The 18,022-nt window shown below is 40.4% G+C and overlaps 1 protein-coding gene across 1 annotated transcript in view; it reads left to right on the forward strand.

Annotated features, from left to right (window-relative positions):
• The window catches only part of COL22A1 (collagen type XXII alpha 1 chain), a 251,184-nt gene that overhangs the window by 81,441 nt on the left and 151,721 nt on the right, over positions 1–18,022 (forward strand). Inside the window, exons 5-12 of the mRNA XM_086877981.1 lie at positions 1,162–1,273; positions 8,090–8,213; positions 9,051–9,326; positions 10,355–10,435; positions 11,043–11,156; positions 11,597–11,641; positions 15,699–15,752; positions 16,525–16,560. Of these exons, the coding sequence (XP_086734107.1) occupies positions 1,162–1,273; positions 8,090–8,213; positions 9,051–9,326; positions 10,355–10,435; positions 11,043–11,156; positions 11,597–11,641; positions 15,699–15,752; positions 16,525–16,560 (842 nt within the window). The remainder of the gene's footprint in view (positions 1–1,161; positions 1,274–8,089; positions 8,214–9,050; positions 9,327–10,354; positions 10,436–11,042; positions 11,157–11,596; positions 11,642–15,698; positions 15,753–16,524; positions 16,561–18,022) is intronic.

Genomic DNA, 18,022 nt, shown 5'->3' on the forward strand with positions numbered 1-18,022 from the left:
GATGTTTGCATCCACAGAGCTCTGCACTTCCAGGAACTTGATGCCTTCGTGGCAGCATTGTACCCCCACAGTCCCTCACAGGGTTTAGCAGCTGGGACTTCATGTCACAAAATCATGTGTTCCTTGTGGCTGGGACCGTGCTGATGCTGGAGCTGTGTGGACTCACCTGTGGGCTAAGCTTAAAGCTTAAAATTGAGCTAAATATTTAGCTTAAGATTGAGCTAAAAATACCTTGTTAGAACAAAGTCAGGAGCTTTAGGCAACTGTCTTCCACCAAGATTAACAGCTCATGAAAATGATAAGTTGATTGGAGTAAGTTGTATTAAAATGATATGAAAAGTGTATGTGGTCAAATAGTTTTCCTGGACCATTGGAGTGGATACACAGTGGAGGTCCATGAAAAAGATGAGAGGGTGGAACTCCTCTGCTGTGAAGAAATTCTGAAGAAGTTGGGGATGTTCAGTCTGGAGAAACAAAGGTTCCAGGGAGAATTTATCATGGCCTTTCAGTATATGAAAGGGTCGTGCAAGAAAGAAAGAGATCTTTTATCGAGGACCATAGTAACAGAACAGGGGTCAGCTGTTTGAGGGTAGATTTAGATTGGAGATAAAGAATTAAATTTTTACAGTGAGGGTGGGGAGATAGCCAGGTTGCCCAGTGAAGCTGTGGAAGCCCCATTTCTAAAAGTGTTCAAGACCAGGCTGGATGGGACCTTGAGATGCCTCATCTGGGGGAAGGTGTCCTTGCCCATGGCAGAGGGGTTGGAAATAGGTGATCTTTGAATGTCCTTTTCCACCCAAAACATTCTGTATTTTCTCTTATTCTATGAATAAATGTTGCAGTCTGCACCTCTGAATTTTTCTGCATGGCAGTTAATGAATTATGCAGCATTTTCGGGATGTTGTGGCAATGCAAAAATTAGCTGCTGATTTCTGGAAAACTCTGTTCAAACCTATGTGACAGCTTGAATTTAAGCTTGGTTTTGAATTTTTTGGGCTGAGAGGATTAGATCATATCAGAATTCCATTCTGGCTTTTCCCAACAAGAGCAAGGGCCATTTCTGAAGTGCAGTTTGTAGGCTAAGAGATCCGTGTAAGTATAATTAATGGCATGTCCCACTGCCTGATTAATGTCTTTTATTTATATTTCTGTAACGGATAGGATTTGATCTGATGGATTCATTCAGCGTGAAGCAGATTTTTGGAATGAAAGAAGATGGGATTCAGAGTGCTTATGTACGGCTTGGAAGCTTTCCTGTTGTTCAGAAAACTGAGTGAGTATTCTGGGTTTTCACTTTATTTTCATCTGAACCTCTGCCTTACATTATTTGGTTCCTTCAGGCAAACTTTGTAGTAGTTATCTGGTACCTACAGGTATATTTCTGCTCTGAGCAGCTGTTTCAGTTCAGCTTGCACAGAATATCCACAATGTGGTCAAGAGTCTCAGCAGTAACTACAGGCTCCATCCTGGCAGAATATGAGTTGTGTTTGCTGTATCTCAGTGGTTCTGAGGAGCAGTATCAAGACATTCACAAGAGAGCTTAGGCCTACATAAATAGCTTCTAAAGGGAATATTTGGTAGCACTCCCACTGAGATAGAAAATTGCTAAACACAAGAAACCACTTTCTGGTAGGTGCTGTGATCACTTAGCAAATATGGATTCTGGCCTTGTAGAAGAATGAGGTTTTTAATCCTGTGTCAATATGGATTCAGTCCTCAGAGTCTTTTGTGACCCAAGGCTGCCACTTGTGTTTCAGTCTATCACAAGTGATTCTTTGGGCTGTCACTTGAGCCCTGCTAGCATTAGTATTGAAAAGAGTGAGTGCATAGTTTCACTGAGTAACTTTGAGCCATAGATTGTATTGTCATCATTAACATTTTTGCAGTAAAGTTCTCAGTGCTAGTTTGAACTTCAGCTCAAAAAAAATCAATAATGCTTCTTTTCCTTCTTATGGATGAGGGTTGTTTTTTTCTATTCTGTTTTTAGCTCTTTTTCACAGCTCACTTTATTTTTGAGATTATCCTATGAATTACATTTGCTTGATTTCACAATATTTTTTTTTTCATCTTGGAACCAACAGGTTTGATGTGCTCTTTTTCTCTCCCCCTGTTTCTCCATGTCAATACTATATATACATATATATATACTGAGAGGAAAACTGTTATCTCTAGAGTCCATAAATGATATCAAGTCTAAGGGTAAATATAGTCATGATCAGTGATCTGATTCAACACAGCCAGCTAAAGACATCTTAGGTTTGGTATATATATATAACTGGATGGGAATAAACCATAAACCAGTTTCACTTGGATGGGAAGAAACCTATTTAATTTGTCTCACTGTGATCTCTGGGTTCTGGGTGATACTATGACAAATAGAGCAATTTTTGGAGTATAAGCAGAAACTGCCAAGTATGAGCTGATAATCTTCATATCCTACAGCAAAGTCACCACTGCTGCTGTGTCCAGCCTTATTTTCCAAAATTCAGTAGGTAGAAATGGAGTGAATGGAAGTTTGAAGATCTGTGAAGCAAGTGTAATGGTGAGAAATCCAAGAACTGCAGTGTAGACAGGTAAAATTAAGAAGCAGCCAACAACTGAAGGGATTACTCTAAGAACCTCTGGGAAATCAAAGTTTGGTAAAGGGTCTTTAAAAAAGGGTCATGGTAGACTGAGAGTCAGTGGCTACTTGACATCAAAAACCAACAGGGGAAAAAGGCATGCTTTTAATGATTAATCTAATTAATCACTGGAGAAAGTTAGCACAGATCATAGAGAGTTGTCTATATGAATCCCTGTTTCAAAGTAAGGAGTGAAGAACTTTGTTGCTGTTGTTTCTGTTGTTGTTTTCTCAGAAAGACTGAGGAAGTGAAGCCAGACCAACCAGCTATAACAGCTTTCCATCTGCTCAGATTTCATCCATTTATTTGTTGTTGCTGTTGCCCTTAAAATAAGCAGAATATTTTATTACCCAGGACAATTAGAAGTAAAACATCCTTAATTAGTAGATGGAAATGAATAAAATTCTTTTTCAATGATTCTGAAACATGGAATTCAAGGAGGAACCACATTTTCATCCTTTTGTATTGTAACTTCCACACTCCTGTGGTTTGGGAATGAACTCAAATGGATATAAAACCATGGAAGGTGTTTGCATATTTGGTTCATTTTAGCATTTGTATGCCAGGACTCTGAGATGCTGCATATAGGGTCATTGCTCACAGAAAATGAAATCTTGTAAAGCTGAGCAAAACAGATAACTGGAATAATAAACCAAACAAAAACATCTGTTGTGGCTCACAGATAACCTCCAGCAATGTTCAGCAACTGCTAGCAACATCTCATAATTAGATACAAAATCATTAACTGAGTAATATATGTAATTCACTTTATTATCTGCTTAAAGGATTTGTATTCTTTTATACAAGCAATAGTACTTTTATGAAGTGCCAGATTAGCTGTCTGGGAAACATGCCTACTCATCTTCTGATCTGTAACCTGCAACTATGAACTTTCTTCCTTTTTGTGGTGAGGCATCTTCTGTGAGCAAACAAACCCAGCAGCCAGAGCTTGGCTTCAGTCAAGGACCTGACAGGACAGGTCAGTGCAGTTCAGTCAGGACCTGATCACTGAGGGACTCACAGGTCTCTGTAGCTGTCTGAGGACTGGCCCCAAAATCTGGCTGGTGGTTTCCCCCACTCCTCATGTAACTGGAGCTGTCCTTCTGCTTGTTCATGGCTCCTCAGTGGATCTTGTGGCCAAAACTGTGCTGCACAGTTCTGTTTTTGGATGCTCAGGCTAGTTTCTCATTACTGGTGTCTTGCCTAATGCCAAGATTTTGTCTCACTCTTTTGTTCTGTCATCTATCTGCATCTCCTAGTCATGACTCCAGAGCCTTCCTACTGACCATGTCCATCCTCAGTTTTCTCTTGCCTGGTCTGGTTCCAGCCTGACTTGATCATGATCTTGGCTACCACCTCACAGAATTACCTGATGCTTGCCCAAGCTTCTGGCCCTGATCTCTTTGCTCTTTGTATTGGCACAGTATTATACCAATACAGAGCGTTGGGTTGTTTAGGGCATGATACCTTGTTGTGTTTTTCTGGGGACTGTGTCTCCTGACATCAGCTTTGACTTCAGTCACCTGCCTTAAGTTTCTCCATGAGCTCCTGCCCTGGTCTCATCATTTGTCCCTTTGCAAGAGAAGAAATTGTTCAAAAAACCCCTGAAAACTCCCACACTGAACATGGAACCTGTTGAAAGCTTCCTTTCTTCTTACTTTTCCCAAACAAATATTTCATATTAAGAAGAGCAGAGACAAAAAAACTTGTTCAGCTTAGAGAAGGGAAGACTCAGTAAGGGATGATCTTGCCCATGTGTATAAATATCTGATGGGGAGGAAGCAAAGAAGACAGAGGCAGAATCATCTTAATCATATTCATTGAAAGGACAAGAAGGAATGGAAACAACTTAAATCAATGAAATCTAAACACAAGCAAAACTTTCTTTAGACAAGATGATCTCAAGAGGTTCCTCACTATTTCTAACAAGGTAAAGGAGATAAAGCATGATGGAGGTGGAATGACTGGAGGTTTTTTTTGTCACGTAGAGAGTAATGGCCTGTAGGGAGAGCTGAGAAACACAGAAAAGACTGCCACAAGCAGAGGAGAACAAGTTGTTCACATGGCTTCTAATGGAAAAAAAAGTTGTTTTGGGAAAATTAAACTACAGCAAGTGAGATTTAGGATGGATTCCTTTTTTTTTTACAACATGTAGGACAGAGAAAGGAAGAAAATACCTAGAGAGGATGTATGTATTCTATCACTGAGGTTTCTGAAGTAGAAGTGAAAAAGGGGTGCGCCAATGATCTATGAGACACAGCCCCCTATAGCTTTTCCTTTCCTTTTCCTTTTTTCTCTTTTTTTTTTTTTTTTTTTTTTTTCTTCTCCTGTCATTCTAAGAGCCTCTGGTGATGTGAAGCATATTTAAATGAACTGTCTTTCTCCAGCTTGGTTTTGCAGCTCTTATGGGTTACATTTCAAATTGGCAAGCTTAGCTGTTGCAAAATTGGTCAAATTACTCAAGTACATAAACTACACTCTTCCTCACCAAATGTAAAAACCCTATTAAATGTTGTTGCATTCAGTATCTGAAATGAGAACTGGTAATATAATTTTTTCCACATTGTTATTATAGATCTAGGATCTCATGCTTATTGCCACAGATGAAAACTCTTATTGCAAAGTAAAGCATGTGAGAATGTCCCTATATATTAAAAACCAGCAATGGTTAAAAGAGTTTTCTGCCTTAATATATCTTTTTTCCCGTTTACAAAAGTTGTGATTCACCTGACCTTGTAGTTGAGTTAATTGACTTAAAACTAACCTGCAGCACTGGGGGATTCTTTTGTCTTGGAGTTTTATAAGGGCCTTTTCTGCAATCTATCCTGTTGTCAGAATTATAGACCGAGGAGCTGGCAGAATGCTCCCTGTAGGTACCAGGCATCCAGCAAAGTTCCACAATATCGATCATCAGTTCAATTCAGCCTTGTGTGAAAGAGCAACATAAAACATTTCTGGGGACAGCAACTGCTGCTCTTGGATCCCCATGAAAAGCTGAACTTCTTGATGCAGATAATTTTTAAGTGAGGAAATAAGTTAAAACCACTAAACAAAGTTTTTGTTATTTATGCAGCAATGGAATTCTGTAAAAGATACAGAGACCAATAACTTCAGAAACAGCTTTTATCACATCTTTAAAGCAATGAGAGTGTCTTCAGATTTGCTTTTGGCATGAAACTTTTCTCTGTTGGGAACTTACAGCTGGTTCCTCAGCAGCTTTAAAAATCATTTGAGGATGGCAGGTAATGGGTCATTATGGCTTTCTGTCAATTTAAATCTACCTGATGGGCTGTTTGTCAGCCTTGTGTGATGAGCTGTGGCCAGACTCACTGGGATTTTTAGGTACCTAATTCCCAGTTATTTCTGTGGGTATTAAACATCTGAAAACTCTTTTTGAAGTAATCTTGCATAATGATATTCCTGTTCCCAGCTCCCAGCTGTCCAGAACCATAAAATCATTAAGTCTGGAAAAGCCCTCTAAGATCACTGGGTCCAACTGTTGTGCTGCACTTCCATGTTCACCACTAAACCGTGTTCCCAGCTGCCACATCCACACTTTTCTGTGAACATTTCCAGGGATGGCAAATCCACCACTTCCCTGGGTAGATTGTTCCAATGCTTGACCATCTTTACAGTAAAGAATTTTTTCCTAATATCTAGTTTAAGGCAACCTTCCTTCCAGATCCTACTTGTGTTCACTTCCAGGTGTTTCTTCTGGCCCTTGTGGTAGATTTGATAACTTCCAGGCAACTGGGACCTCCCTGGTTAAAATAACTGGTACCAAAAAGTGAGGCAGCCTTGTCTGCTCTCCTAAAGGAAGGGTTTCTTAAGGGAGCCAGTGGGAGCTTGGCTCAGTTTTCTTTTGTGACGGAAGAATCCATTGAGTCTCTGTGTCCCCAGAGGGAAAATTAACTTATAATGGTGCTTATCCTGCAGGGGCACTTTCTACAGCAAAAGCCACATTAATGGATAAAACCAGTTTCTTCTGAATTTATAACTTGGCTGAAAAGATAGGAGATTCAATGCACAGATTAAAATATGATTGAATATTTTAGCATTAGGAAAGACTGGATCTCAACCTTTGCTGCAACTGCAAAATAGTATTCTGGAAAGTTTGAGGACGTTTTGATTTTAATACAATTAAAGGCTTCTAGTTTTATGTGCCTTGGACTGTGCCAGTTTCTGCATAGTGATGGATTATGTTAACTATTCATTAGGACAATGTTTCATAGTTTGTTCTTCATTAATTGGTACCATTATGTTTTGTTTTGTATTGAGTGCTTTTGCCTGACTGCTCAGATGTCCTGAAGCAAAGACATGATATTTATGAAGGTTTATTTGGGAAAGATGATAGGAACAGGTTGGCTGGGGTATGAAGAACAATGTTAACTGTGGTTCCTCAGGTGGGAAAAGAGATGGTTTAGAAGCATTACAGGCAAAGTTTGAAAAATCATGGATGGCATAAAAGATAGAAAAAAAATAGGTTCATTGTGCTTTCCTTGATAAGAACTGAGTTAGGCCCCAAACAAAGAAGAGGAGGCTCATTGTGCAATGGGCAGAAGTGGGTGATTCTTTAAGGGATGATGTGAATGTCATAAGTTTACCTGAGTTCAAGGGGAGGATGCAGAAGTCTATATGAGATAAATCTATAAAAGGTTTTGATATAGAAATCACATTTGTCTCTGAATTATACTTCTGGATTCCAAAGATCCAGAGGTACGAGAGATATTATTTTTCTGTTCATTTATGTTCTTAGGAATCTAGTATTGGCTAGTAACAAAAATAATAGTGATACTGGATTAGTTATCCCTTCTGTTCCACCCTGCATCCCCATGCTGTGACAGATTTTTATGATGGAGCAGAGTAAAACAGTGTGGGATTTGGTTACTTCATGTGTTTGGTTATGTGCAGGGGTTGGGGTCACACTGAGTAAATCTCTGTCTGATATGTCTGCAATGTTCAATTTGAGAAACTTCTGTTATCCAGGGCTGCCAGCTAAGGAACATCTTGCACAGACATGAGCTGTAGTGTCTGTTTTGGGGAACATATTATAATATTTGTTGCTATAATTTGGTGCATTTGGAGGGGTTTGGGTGTTCCTGGCCATTCTCAGAAGTCACAGGTCTCCAGTGCATCTGGAGCAGAACAGAATTATTTGCAGGTTTCATGAACAGAAGCATGAAGTGAAAAACAAACTTTTTAACATGATGGATACTCAACTGCAGATTTCCAATGTTTTACCCAATTTGAGAGCTTCACTATTAGAATGATGAAAAGACACCAAAAAGACAGAACCTGGAGGGCACCAGCTCATTTCATCTTTCTTCAGGCTTCCAAATTAAGCAGATTTTTTTAGGAATTATAATGATGCTTTTTGAAAGCATTTCTGGGACATGGAGAGAATTTTAGAAGTTCTGCTCTTCACTGCTAAGCCAAATACATTGCTCTCTTTTCCCTCCCCATGCCAGGGATGTATTTCCACAAGGTCTGCCTGATGAATATGCCTTTGTAACTACCTTCAAATTCCGGAAAGCTTCCAGGAAGGAAGACTGGTATATCTGGCAGATTATTGACAAGTATGGCATACCACAGGTAAGAGGCTCTTTTGCAGCCAGCTCTTTTGCAGCCTTTATTTATTTATTTTTTTTTGGGGGGGGGGTTGATTGTTTGGTTTGCTTTGGTTTTTTTCATGAGCAAGTTTTCTTGACTTAACCTCCCACTTCCTTTTCTTGTGAACTGGTAAAAATCCTGGCTCTACCTGCTCCATTCCCTGCTGCTTGCTGGTAACTGCCTGACTTTGGTAAAGCAAGATAGCAATTTGTAAATTAGCTCAAAGCTGTATGTCTTCAAAAACCTATTTTTGCCTGCTCTATAGCTTGCAGTACAGAGGATGGGGTGCAGGTCTCTGTTCAAAGCACCTGAAATAAAATGTGGGCAGTGCCACAGCTCATCAGACTAGTTTCATATGAGGCAGTGAGGTATTTTTCCATATCCCATGGGACAATTGAGGACATGTAATGGGAGCAAAGAACCTGCTGGGAAGCAGTGGAGGAGTACAGAGAATACAGGGATCCAAACCAGGTTCAGCTTTAGGGAGGTGCCTTTGGGAGGTGCCCATAGCCTGAGCTACCACCCTCCCATGGCAGCCAGGTGGCCTGTGCTGAAACCATGCCAAGGGCTGTACTCACAGGAGGAGGTTTTAGCTGGCCATGGGTCTACACCAAAGGCTGTGGAGCCCAATTTATTTACCAGCACAAGTGTAGGTTCCCTTTCCATATCTCCCACAAAATTCCATCCTCTCCTCTTTGCTTGGGCTTCTCACCACAGCCTGTGCCATCCCTGGCTTTGGGGTGTCAGTGATGATGAAGAGCAGTCAGGAGGAAGGAGAAGGCTTTGTTCCTCAGCAAAACCCCTTCTGTTTCCTTGCAGGTCTCGATCCGGCTGGACGGAGAGAACAAAGCTGTGGAGTACAACGCTGTCGGGCTCACCAAGGACGCCGTCAGGGTGGTGTTCCGAAACGCACGAGTCACTGACCTGTTCGACCGCAACTGGCACAAAATCGCCCTCAGCATCCAGTCCAAGGCTGTGTCGCTGTACATAGACTGCAAACTGGTGCAGATGCTGCCCATTGAAGACAGGGAAAACATTGACATTCAAGGAAAGACTGTGATTGGCAAACGCTTGTACGACAGTGTCCCCATTGATGTGAGTACTGCACTTGCTGATTAGAGCTGGGTAAAGGTTCAGCTTTGGGTTTGCAGTCTGTGAATGAGTGGGGTTTTGGGGGTTATGTTGTAATTGACCCTTTTCCTGAGGCAGCATTGCTGAAATGTTGCCAGTGTTACATAGCTAAGACAGATTGACACCTTATGATGCACAGGACTTGCTGTATTTTTATGTGAGACTGTATCTCCATAGCAGGGATTAAAAATGAGAAATTTATTTCATCTTTCTGCCTAGTCACAGAATGTGCTACAGTTAGAAGCAGTGACAAAATCATACACAAATATTACCAAACTGGGTACTGAACTACACAGAAAGGTCTTTCTCCATCTGATCTTGGCATTATGAATGTTTCCACATGTGATAGAAAGAGATGGGGGGAAAAAAAGGAAGCTTGTAAACTCAAGAGAGTTGTGATACATTCTCCATTCCATAGATATTAAATTACCCTTAGTACAAATGAACCAAAGTCAGGACACACAGGCTGATTGGCCAGCAGCAGTCTCACCCTGGTATAATTTATGTGTGATAGTTTGGTACTTCAGACTTTTATAATCTTTCTTAGCTGTGTGAAATGGATGGGACATGCATATCAAATGTGTTCGTAACATTTCTCACACGGGAATAAGTGGTCAGAAGATGCAAGGCACAACAGGAGGAAAACAGACCTTGTGTCTAGATGAAATCCTAGGAAGGATAGATTTGGCCAGGATATGTCTTCTCAGACAGAAATTTGGCCAGAACATGGGGATTAGCATGAAAACCTGCACCAGAATTTGAATAGGCATTTTCAGGGTCTTATTATCTCAGCTCTTGTGGCATGCTGAGACATTGGTCTGTTATTGATAGGGAGAGATAGAGATTGACTCCAGGATCCATAGAACTGCTCTGAAGTTAGCACCATCTGCTTTTTGTTTGTGTTTGCCTACTCTGTTTGTGTCCAAGCAAAAGGACACAGGGTCTTTAATAATTCACTGTCTCTGAGGCTGCTGCCTCCCTTTGTCTCCCAGTTTGATCTTCAGCGGATGGTGATTTACTGTGATTCCCGGCACGCCGAGCTGGAGACCTGCTGCGACATTCCCTCTGGACCAGTAAGCTCCTTTATGTCATTTATTCATTTTCACATGAACACTCTTCACTGCAATCTATGACATAAATCAGGGAATATGTGGCAGTGTGGGATTATAATTTTGTTTAATAGGGGTGATTGAAACCTAACTGTGTAATTGGCAGTGTAGCAGCACCAGAGGAGGACCACTGCAGAGGGATGAGTATGAGGAATTTAAGTTTCCAAGTTCCTCTGTCCTTGTCAAACTGTCAGGGGAAACAAAACCCCAAGTGATGATAGAACAACAGAAATGCTGCATGAAATATTCAACATGTTTCCCACTGGTTTTATTTGGAAACAGCTAAAAACAGTGCCAATTGAAACTTATCTTCCTGTGCCCAACTCTCACTAGAAACTTCCACCCTCCTTTCATTCTTCTCCCTTCAGTCTTGGTTAAAGAGGTTCATTGTTCATTTTGCCACATTTTCCCTTATTGCTTGGTGAATGGATTTTGTGGGGTTTCATTCCTCACGAGGTGGCATTTGGCTGTGTGTTACACAGTAGTGCCTATGGGATTTGTCTAAAAAGGGTGAAAGGGGAAATTTTCTGGCATCAAAAGCTTTTTCCTGACCTTGGGTGTTTGGGTGCAGTGCCAGGTCACGGTCCTGACAGAAGCACCTCCCCTGGAAGTGAGGCCCACTGTTGGCAGTGAGCAAGTTGGACATCTCAAGATTTTTAACTGCTCCTGTCCTCCTGGACAAAAGGTGAGTGTTGAGATGAGTGTGTTTCATTTGGGATGTCTATAGAGGGAAAGGAAGTTCCCAAGTGTTTTCTCTTTACTTAATTCAGTGATTCTGGTCATGCTGCTAGTCCTGGTAACAACATTGAAAACAAACTGATTATTCTTACCCAGCTCAGTTACGTGTATCCTTCTTCAAATAAAATAAAACAGATTCTGAGGATAAATGTGGCCACATTGAAAAAAATCTCATGGCTTTTAAAAGCAATGTGCTTGCTTTTTCTGGCTCTGGCTGGGACCTCTGAGAAATCCCTGTCACTTCTCCTCAGGGCATGTCAGCTTTATTATCTTCTCTGCTTAAACCTGAAAACATTTTTGTTGTCCTCAGTAGTTGCAAGATCAGGCCTCTTGCTTGAATATAAAATGAGAAGATAAGTTTGATTAATCATGCCTTTTTTGTCTTAGGGGGAGAGGGGTCCACTTGGCTTTGAAGGTCCCAAAGGTCAAAAGGTCAGTAATATGTGTTAGTTCATTTGTTTAATAAAAACATAAACAGCAACAGCAAAATTAATAAAAATTAATAAAAACAGCAACAGCAAAACAAATTCAGAGTACTGAATACAGTACTGAGTACAGAGGATTTGAAGATTTTGAGAAATGAGTGTCAATTTAATATATGATTAAGTTTAGACAGCTTTGGATAAGCCTGGAACTGCAGAAGTTTTTTTGTAATCTTTTATCTTTATTTTACGCTTGCATTTAGGCTTCTCTCTTGCTGCTTTATGTCATTCTTAGAGTAAATGTGTTGCAAAATCCTTTCCTGCAGCTTCTAAACTGGCATTTTTGCAAGTTACTCTTATTCACCAGGTCATGCACAGCTTCCATGGTAGGTCACCTGGAAAAAGAGGAGCTGCTGCCATGCTGTGCCTTGCTCAGCAGTAATATACATGCAAAGTTTAGGCAGCAGCCTTCCAGTCACACTCCAGAAAATTTCTTGTGGCTAGGGGTAAAGGATCAGTCACAATTTGTTATCCTTGGTAAGACTGTCTGAGTCATGATGTTAAACAGAGGCCACTTCCCTCAGTACTCTTCTTCCTAGGTAAAAGGGCAGGAGAGTGGTTGTGATATCTGCTTCAAGTTTCACAGTGGAGCCTTTATATTACCCTGCCTGTTGTGCAAGTCTCTTTGATATACACGTGTGTGCATTCAGCATAAACACATCCTCCTTCTGTGCCTGGTTACAGATAGAGCCATGAGGCAATAGACTCAAAGGGAGCACTTGTACAGGAAGAAAACAGAGTCACAACATTGCTGGAGAGGTGAAAGTTGTTGTTGGTGGTTCCTAGTTTTACTGTCTGTGAAAAGATGTTTGGGGAAAAAAGTTGTATTCAAAACTATTTCCATCTGAATCACTTCTGCAAACTGAGTCACTGAATTTATACCTATTTGGTGAATAACCCACCAAAAGTCGCTCAGTTATTATGAAAGACTGTGGGAGGGGAAAGGAAAAATCTCTGGGTCTTGGAAGGTCAAACATCTTCAGAGATGTGCTGTCTTTTGGCAAAGCTTGGTCTGCTGTCTGCAGGGAGTTTTGGAGATAAGAATATGCCTTTTGGAGGCTGGGATGAAAGGACATGGGCTCATTACTGCTCAAATGTGCCTGTGCAGAAACAGGTTCGTTATGCTACCGTGTATAAATAAATAATAGTTTTCTATTTTAATCCATGACAGCTTTAATAGTGGTGGGCTATATTAAGGAATGGCAAAGCCATGACTGTTGTGAGGAGGTTGCAGAAAAGACAATGATGATAATGATAAAAGGGCCCTGCAGCAAGATCCCATTGTCTTGCCCTGCTTTGCCAAGGTCTGTGTGCTGGTGAGGGTGTCTCAGTGTGTCACCCCAGTCCTGGGGTGCAGGACACACTGGTGGAATACAGGAGTGTGTCTACCAGCACAGCATCAGCAGGTTTTCTGGAACACACCCCAAAAGGACTGCCCCACTCCTGCAGGTGACTTTTCCCTGGCTGTAGTGGTTTGAGACTTGTACACAGACAAGGCAGGACTGTGTCACAGTTTCAAGGACCTGGGGATGATGCTATTTAGATATGGGATCTGACAACAATTTAGTATAAATGTGATGATTTGAGACAAATTATTTAGCTTCTCTATCTGCTAAATAATGTGAGTAGTAAATTTATTTCCCAGCTTGCAAAGATGTTGTGATTCAGTAATGTATACCACTCCTGACAGCTGATCTTACATTGCTATTGCCAAGGAGCAGCTTGTCACAGTCCTTGCTCTGTGTTCAAGAATGAATTTTACCCTCCTCCTCTCCCCCTGAAACTAGCTACCCAGGCTAAAATCCTGGCCTTGACAAGGATCTCAATGCTTATTTTCAGCTTCCCAACATTACCACCTGGTATTTATTAAAGAAAGACAAAGCTAATGTGATTCTGATATTCTCTAAGTTTTCAAAGTCAGGGAGAAACAGGAGAGCTTGCAGATATCAAAAAAGCAAAAAAAATTCTGGGAGATAAGCACCTCTGCCTCAATCACCCATGCTGCCAAAGTGAGGGTAATGCATGGAGACACAGTTGATGTGTTTTGGAATGAGATACGGTGAAGGATGGTATTGGGAAACAGCTAGACAGGAAATAGCTGTGCCAGAACTGGCTAATATGTCTGAAGCTGGGTCCTATTGATAAATTTTGGATGCTAATGACAACCCAGTCTGATTTATTTTCCTTCCACAGTCCCTCTGCAGGCTGTGCTGTTTGCAGGCAGCCAGGATGGCTGGTTGGGGCACTGGGCTGATGATCAACAGGCTTCTTCTCTCTTCCAGCACTGCTATTGATCCAAGTGTAGAGAAAATCCTTTCTCTGTGAGATGTGTTTTTGTCCACAAAGAATTTACAATTCTTACCTGCCATTGTGAAGTTTGTCAAGTCCAGTTAGACAAGCTCTACAAGGATGTATCTTTTCCTCCAAATTAGAAAGGCTTTGTATTTTCAGTGACTTAAAAGAGATGGTAGCATAAAATTTTTAATGAATTTTACCACAGCCTTATTAATTGAATGTGACATAATTTTTTCATATATGCTACTTGCTCTGTGAATTTTCTGTCTTTCGGGATAAAAAGAAAAAAAAAAGCAGCAGATTAAAGAAAGAAACTTTCATATTTTCTGTGCTTTCAAAAGCATTTCTTCAGCTGGGGAAAAGAAAGCACCATCCTGTTAAATATTTTCAGTTCCTGGTGCTGCTAAGCACATTTTTTTGAGGGGACATAGGTCAGGATAAATTGGATAGAGATATAAAATTAAATCCTGCTGTGGTCCATGTGGGTAGATGTGGGGAGAGCAGGGGTCATCAGACTTATTGATGCTGGTATTGGAGGCTCCTGCTCCAGGTCTGAGACTTTTGCAGCTTGATGTTAAGTCTGTACTGAAGTTCACAGTGCCCGATTTCCCTCCTAGCAAAAGACGGTGGGAGGCACAAATAGGTGAGCACATTGTAAGTGAGAGGTGGGAAGCTCAGAACAGCACATTTTTGGTTTGTACATTTTGGGTGAGGATCAGGAAGGAGCTAGGCAGAGTGGTGTGGACAGAGCCCTCTGCTCCCCAGCAGCTCCCAGTGCTAGAGGAATTGAAGGAACTGGTGGCAACACAGCACATAGCCTTAAACTAGTCCAAGCAGTGCATATATCGTCTCGTTTTGAGACTGCAATGCAGTGTGTGAAAATAATTTATGGGAATTTTTTCTGCACTTGCTGGGTTTGGCACCACTTTTAATTCTGTATCTGATAAATATGTATGAAATTTTGGATCTTTGATTCTTTATCCCTTTTACCCCTGTCCTTTCTAGTCGAAAAGTGAAGAAAAAGTTTTGCTTTGTTTCTGATTGACCATTTTTCCCCTCTATGTATGTCCTTCTCCAGTTTTAGTTTTTCTGACCATCATAAATTGTATCTTTCTAATTGTCTCTTTTCTGTGTTATTTTCCCTCTCTCCCACTGGAACAAGCAGGAAGAATGAATGTGTGTGCTACAAACTTGTGGGAGGGAAGAGAAAGGTTAACTGATACTGAGCATTTAGTGTGACTGAAAACAAAGAGTTTGGATTGCAAAAAGAAACAACAAAAAAAAAATCAACCAACCAAAAAAAAAAAAAGCAACCCTTTAAAATCCTGACAAATCTTCAGATTATCTTTTGCATATTTTAAGCATGTACACTCTAGGTCTTCTGCAAAGCACCTTTCCAACTATTTCGTCTCTTAATAAAAAATAAGAGCTTTTGAAGTACTTCACAGGAGAAAACTCTCTGCCTTGCCAAAGGCTTCTACCTGTATTTTCATATGAAAATAGAATAGAAAATCAATCTGAAATCTTGGATGTTTAAGACATGCAATTAGGTACACCCAGTCCTTAGGGCAGGAGCTGAAATCTTGGCTGTAGAGACTGGTGGAAACAAAAGTATCCATAATTTCAGTCAAACCCTTGTTGCATCACTTTCCTTCTATGTCCAAGAAAGGAATTAATTAACTGTGTGATATTAACACATTTTCCATTTCAAGGGAGAAAGAGGCATCCCAGGACTTCCTGGACTCCGAGGAGAAAAAGGAGAGTCAGTAAGTAAGAAATACCCAATGATTTTGCTAAAGGAGATGAAAATGTAAGTAGTTGTTTCCTCCTTTATGGTGCAAACCTGCTCACAGCGTTGTGTGCCCAGGTCAAAGCTGTTCCTCTGCTGGACCTGAATCCCAGGAGGAACCTGGCACTCACTGGCACTCACTTGGAGAGGGGCAAATGGAAGTTTTGTCCGTGGGTACAGCTGATAAGTGACTTAATATTGATCTTCTAATTAAATATGTCATTTGGATGCACTTGATTACCACAGTTTCGTGTCTGCTGGGGGACAGTATGAGACAACTGAACACAAAGAAGATGCAAATCTCTCTTGACTTTTTACATTCGATGACCAAGACACAGCTTTCCCCAGCTGTAATTAATGCAAATGCCAGGCTGAGCTTTTAGGCAAGAAAATCTTTAACCCTATGTAAAATTCATTCCAGTAAGTGTTGTTGGCAACTGTGCTTTTGGAATGCAACATCATGCTCTTCCATGAATAAGAAATAAGATTTTTTCTGGCTGCAGTAGGAGAATTTGGGATAAGTTTTCATTTTAATTTGTCACTGAATTATTATCTAGGAATTATGCCCAAAGAAAATTGCTTTCCTTATAGTAGTTGTGAAGTGACTTGTATGTCTATACATAAAGAGAGATAGATCTTGGATGCATAACAAGGAAAACATAGAATATGTATTTGCAGTGCTGTTTGATATCCTTGTTTTCAAATGTACATCTTCCCCTTTTTTTTTCTTTTTTTTTTCTCATTTCTAGGGCAAAGCCTATGGCATAGGAGAAAAAGGAGAAAAGGTAAGATCTAATCCTTCACTGGTCCAACAAATGAGTTGCTTGCTGTTGCCTGCTGTAGTTCAGAGGTTGCTTTTGGTGTGCATAGGATACAGAAAATGTGGCACTGTTGGATTTTTGTGGGGAACCTTTATGCCTCCTTCTGCAGATGAGCTTTTGAGTGTTCATTGCTTTTTCTCCTTCATGTTCTTTGAGTTTCTTTGTGCATTGGCTATGGCAAATCTGATCAAATTGAAATCATAATCTTTGCTTTGTGTAAGCAGCAGTGAGTTTGTGGAGGATAATGCACTAAAGAAATTGGCCGGAAGGATGAAAAACAGAAGGAAAGCATAATTTTGAGTTTATTGAAATTTTCAGCAGGATTAAATTTGGCTTATGAGAAATCTGTCATAATCTTTCTTCCAATTGGATCTTTTCATTAATAAACTGAATGAAAAAAGCTGGAATGTTTTTTTACTTCAAATATTAGGCAGGACAGAGTAATAAGACTTGGAAGTTAAAACTGAGGATATGGAATAACCACTGAAAATTTCTTTGTTATCTCCCTTGGAAAACTCTCTCAATGGTGGTCAACAGTGGGAAACAAGCAGCAGAACTGGATTAATTTGCATTTAGAAAGATGGTGATTTTGGGGCAATTCTGGCTATAAACTTTCCATTCTGCACAAAAAAATGAGACTTGATGCCTGTACTTCAGAAGAGAATTAGCTCTTTCTGTCTGTAGCTCCATATCACACCTGGTAGAGGGTGTTTTCCTTATGATCAAAATAAAATTTCAGGTTGCAAGGAAAAATGGAAAAAGATTGTCAGGATAGGAGACGAACATTTTAAGAAAGAAGTCATGGTTCATATTGAAAATGAGATTAAGAATCTGTTGAGATTGTTTCAGGGAATGTGTAGCTACTCAATTGCTCAGAGAATTTCAAACAATATTGGATTGTGATCGTAAAGGAAGAATGCTGCACTAGAGAGAACATGGCATTTATGCCCATTGCAGCTTCTCATTTGCTCTTTCTATGGTTATGATATATTGATTGTATATAGTGGTAATTCATCACGTGAAATTACAATCGAAATGCCAGTTGCTCATGGCAGGAAATATTATTGAGCCAGGCTAGAGACATGGGGGCCATAAAGAACACATTTCTGCATTCATTTTCCTGCAGTCATCCCACTGACAGACACTATTTAGCCTTTGAGACTCAGGATTCAGCCTTTGGAAACCAGATTGTGTTTGGCAGGTGGTGAGAGCCAACAGTGTGCTGGGAAACATGATCTTTATGGTATTAGTTGTGCTGTAGTTGAAGTAAGTTGTTGTTTTCTTAAGTTTTGAATTCTGCAGAAAGAATGTCAGAAAATATCATTCCATCTGTATTATTTTCATGCATAGACAAACAGGTTTGCAGGTCTGGAGATGGAAGAGTAGAGAGATGTCATAGCATGTGCAGAACTTCTTCAGCTGGATT

The sequence above is a fragment of the Cyanistes caeruleus genome, chromosome 1, assembly GCF_971803275.1.
Source record: "Cyanistes caeruleus chromosome 1, bCyaCae1.hap1.1, whole genome shotgun sequence".
In the NCBI taxonomy this organism is placed as follows: domain Eukaryota; kingdom Metazoa; phylum Chordata; class Aves; order Passeriformes; family Paridae; genus Cyanistes; species Cyanistes caeruleus.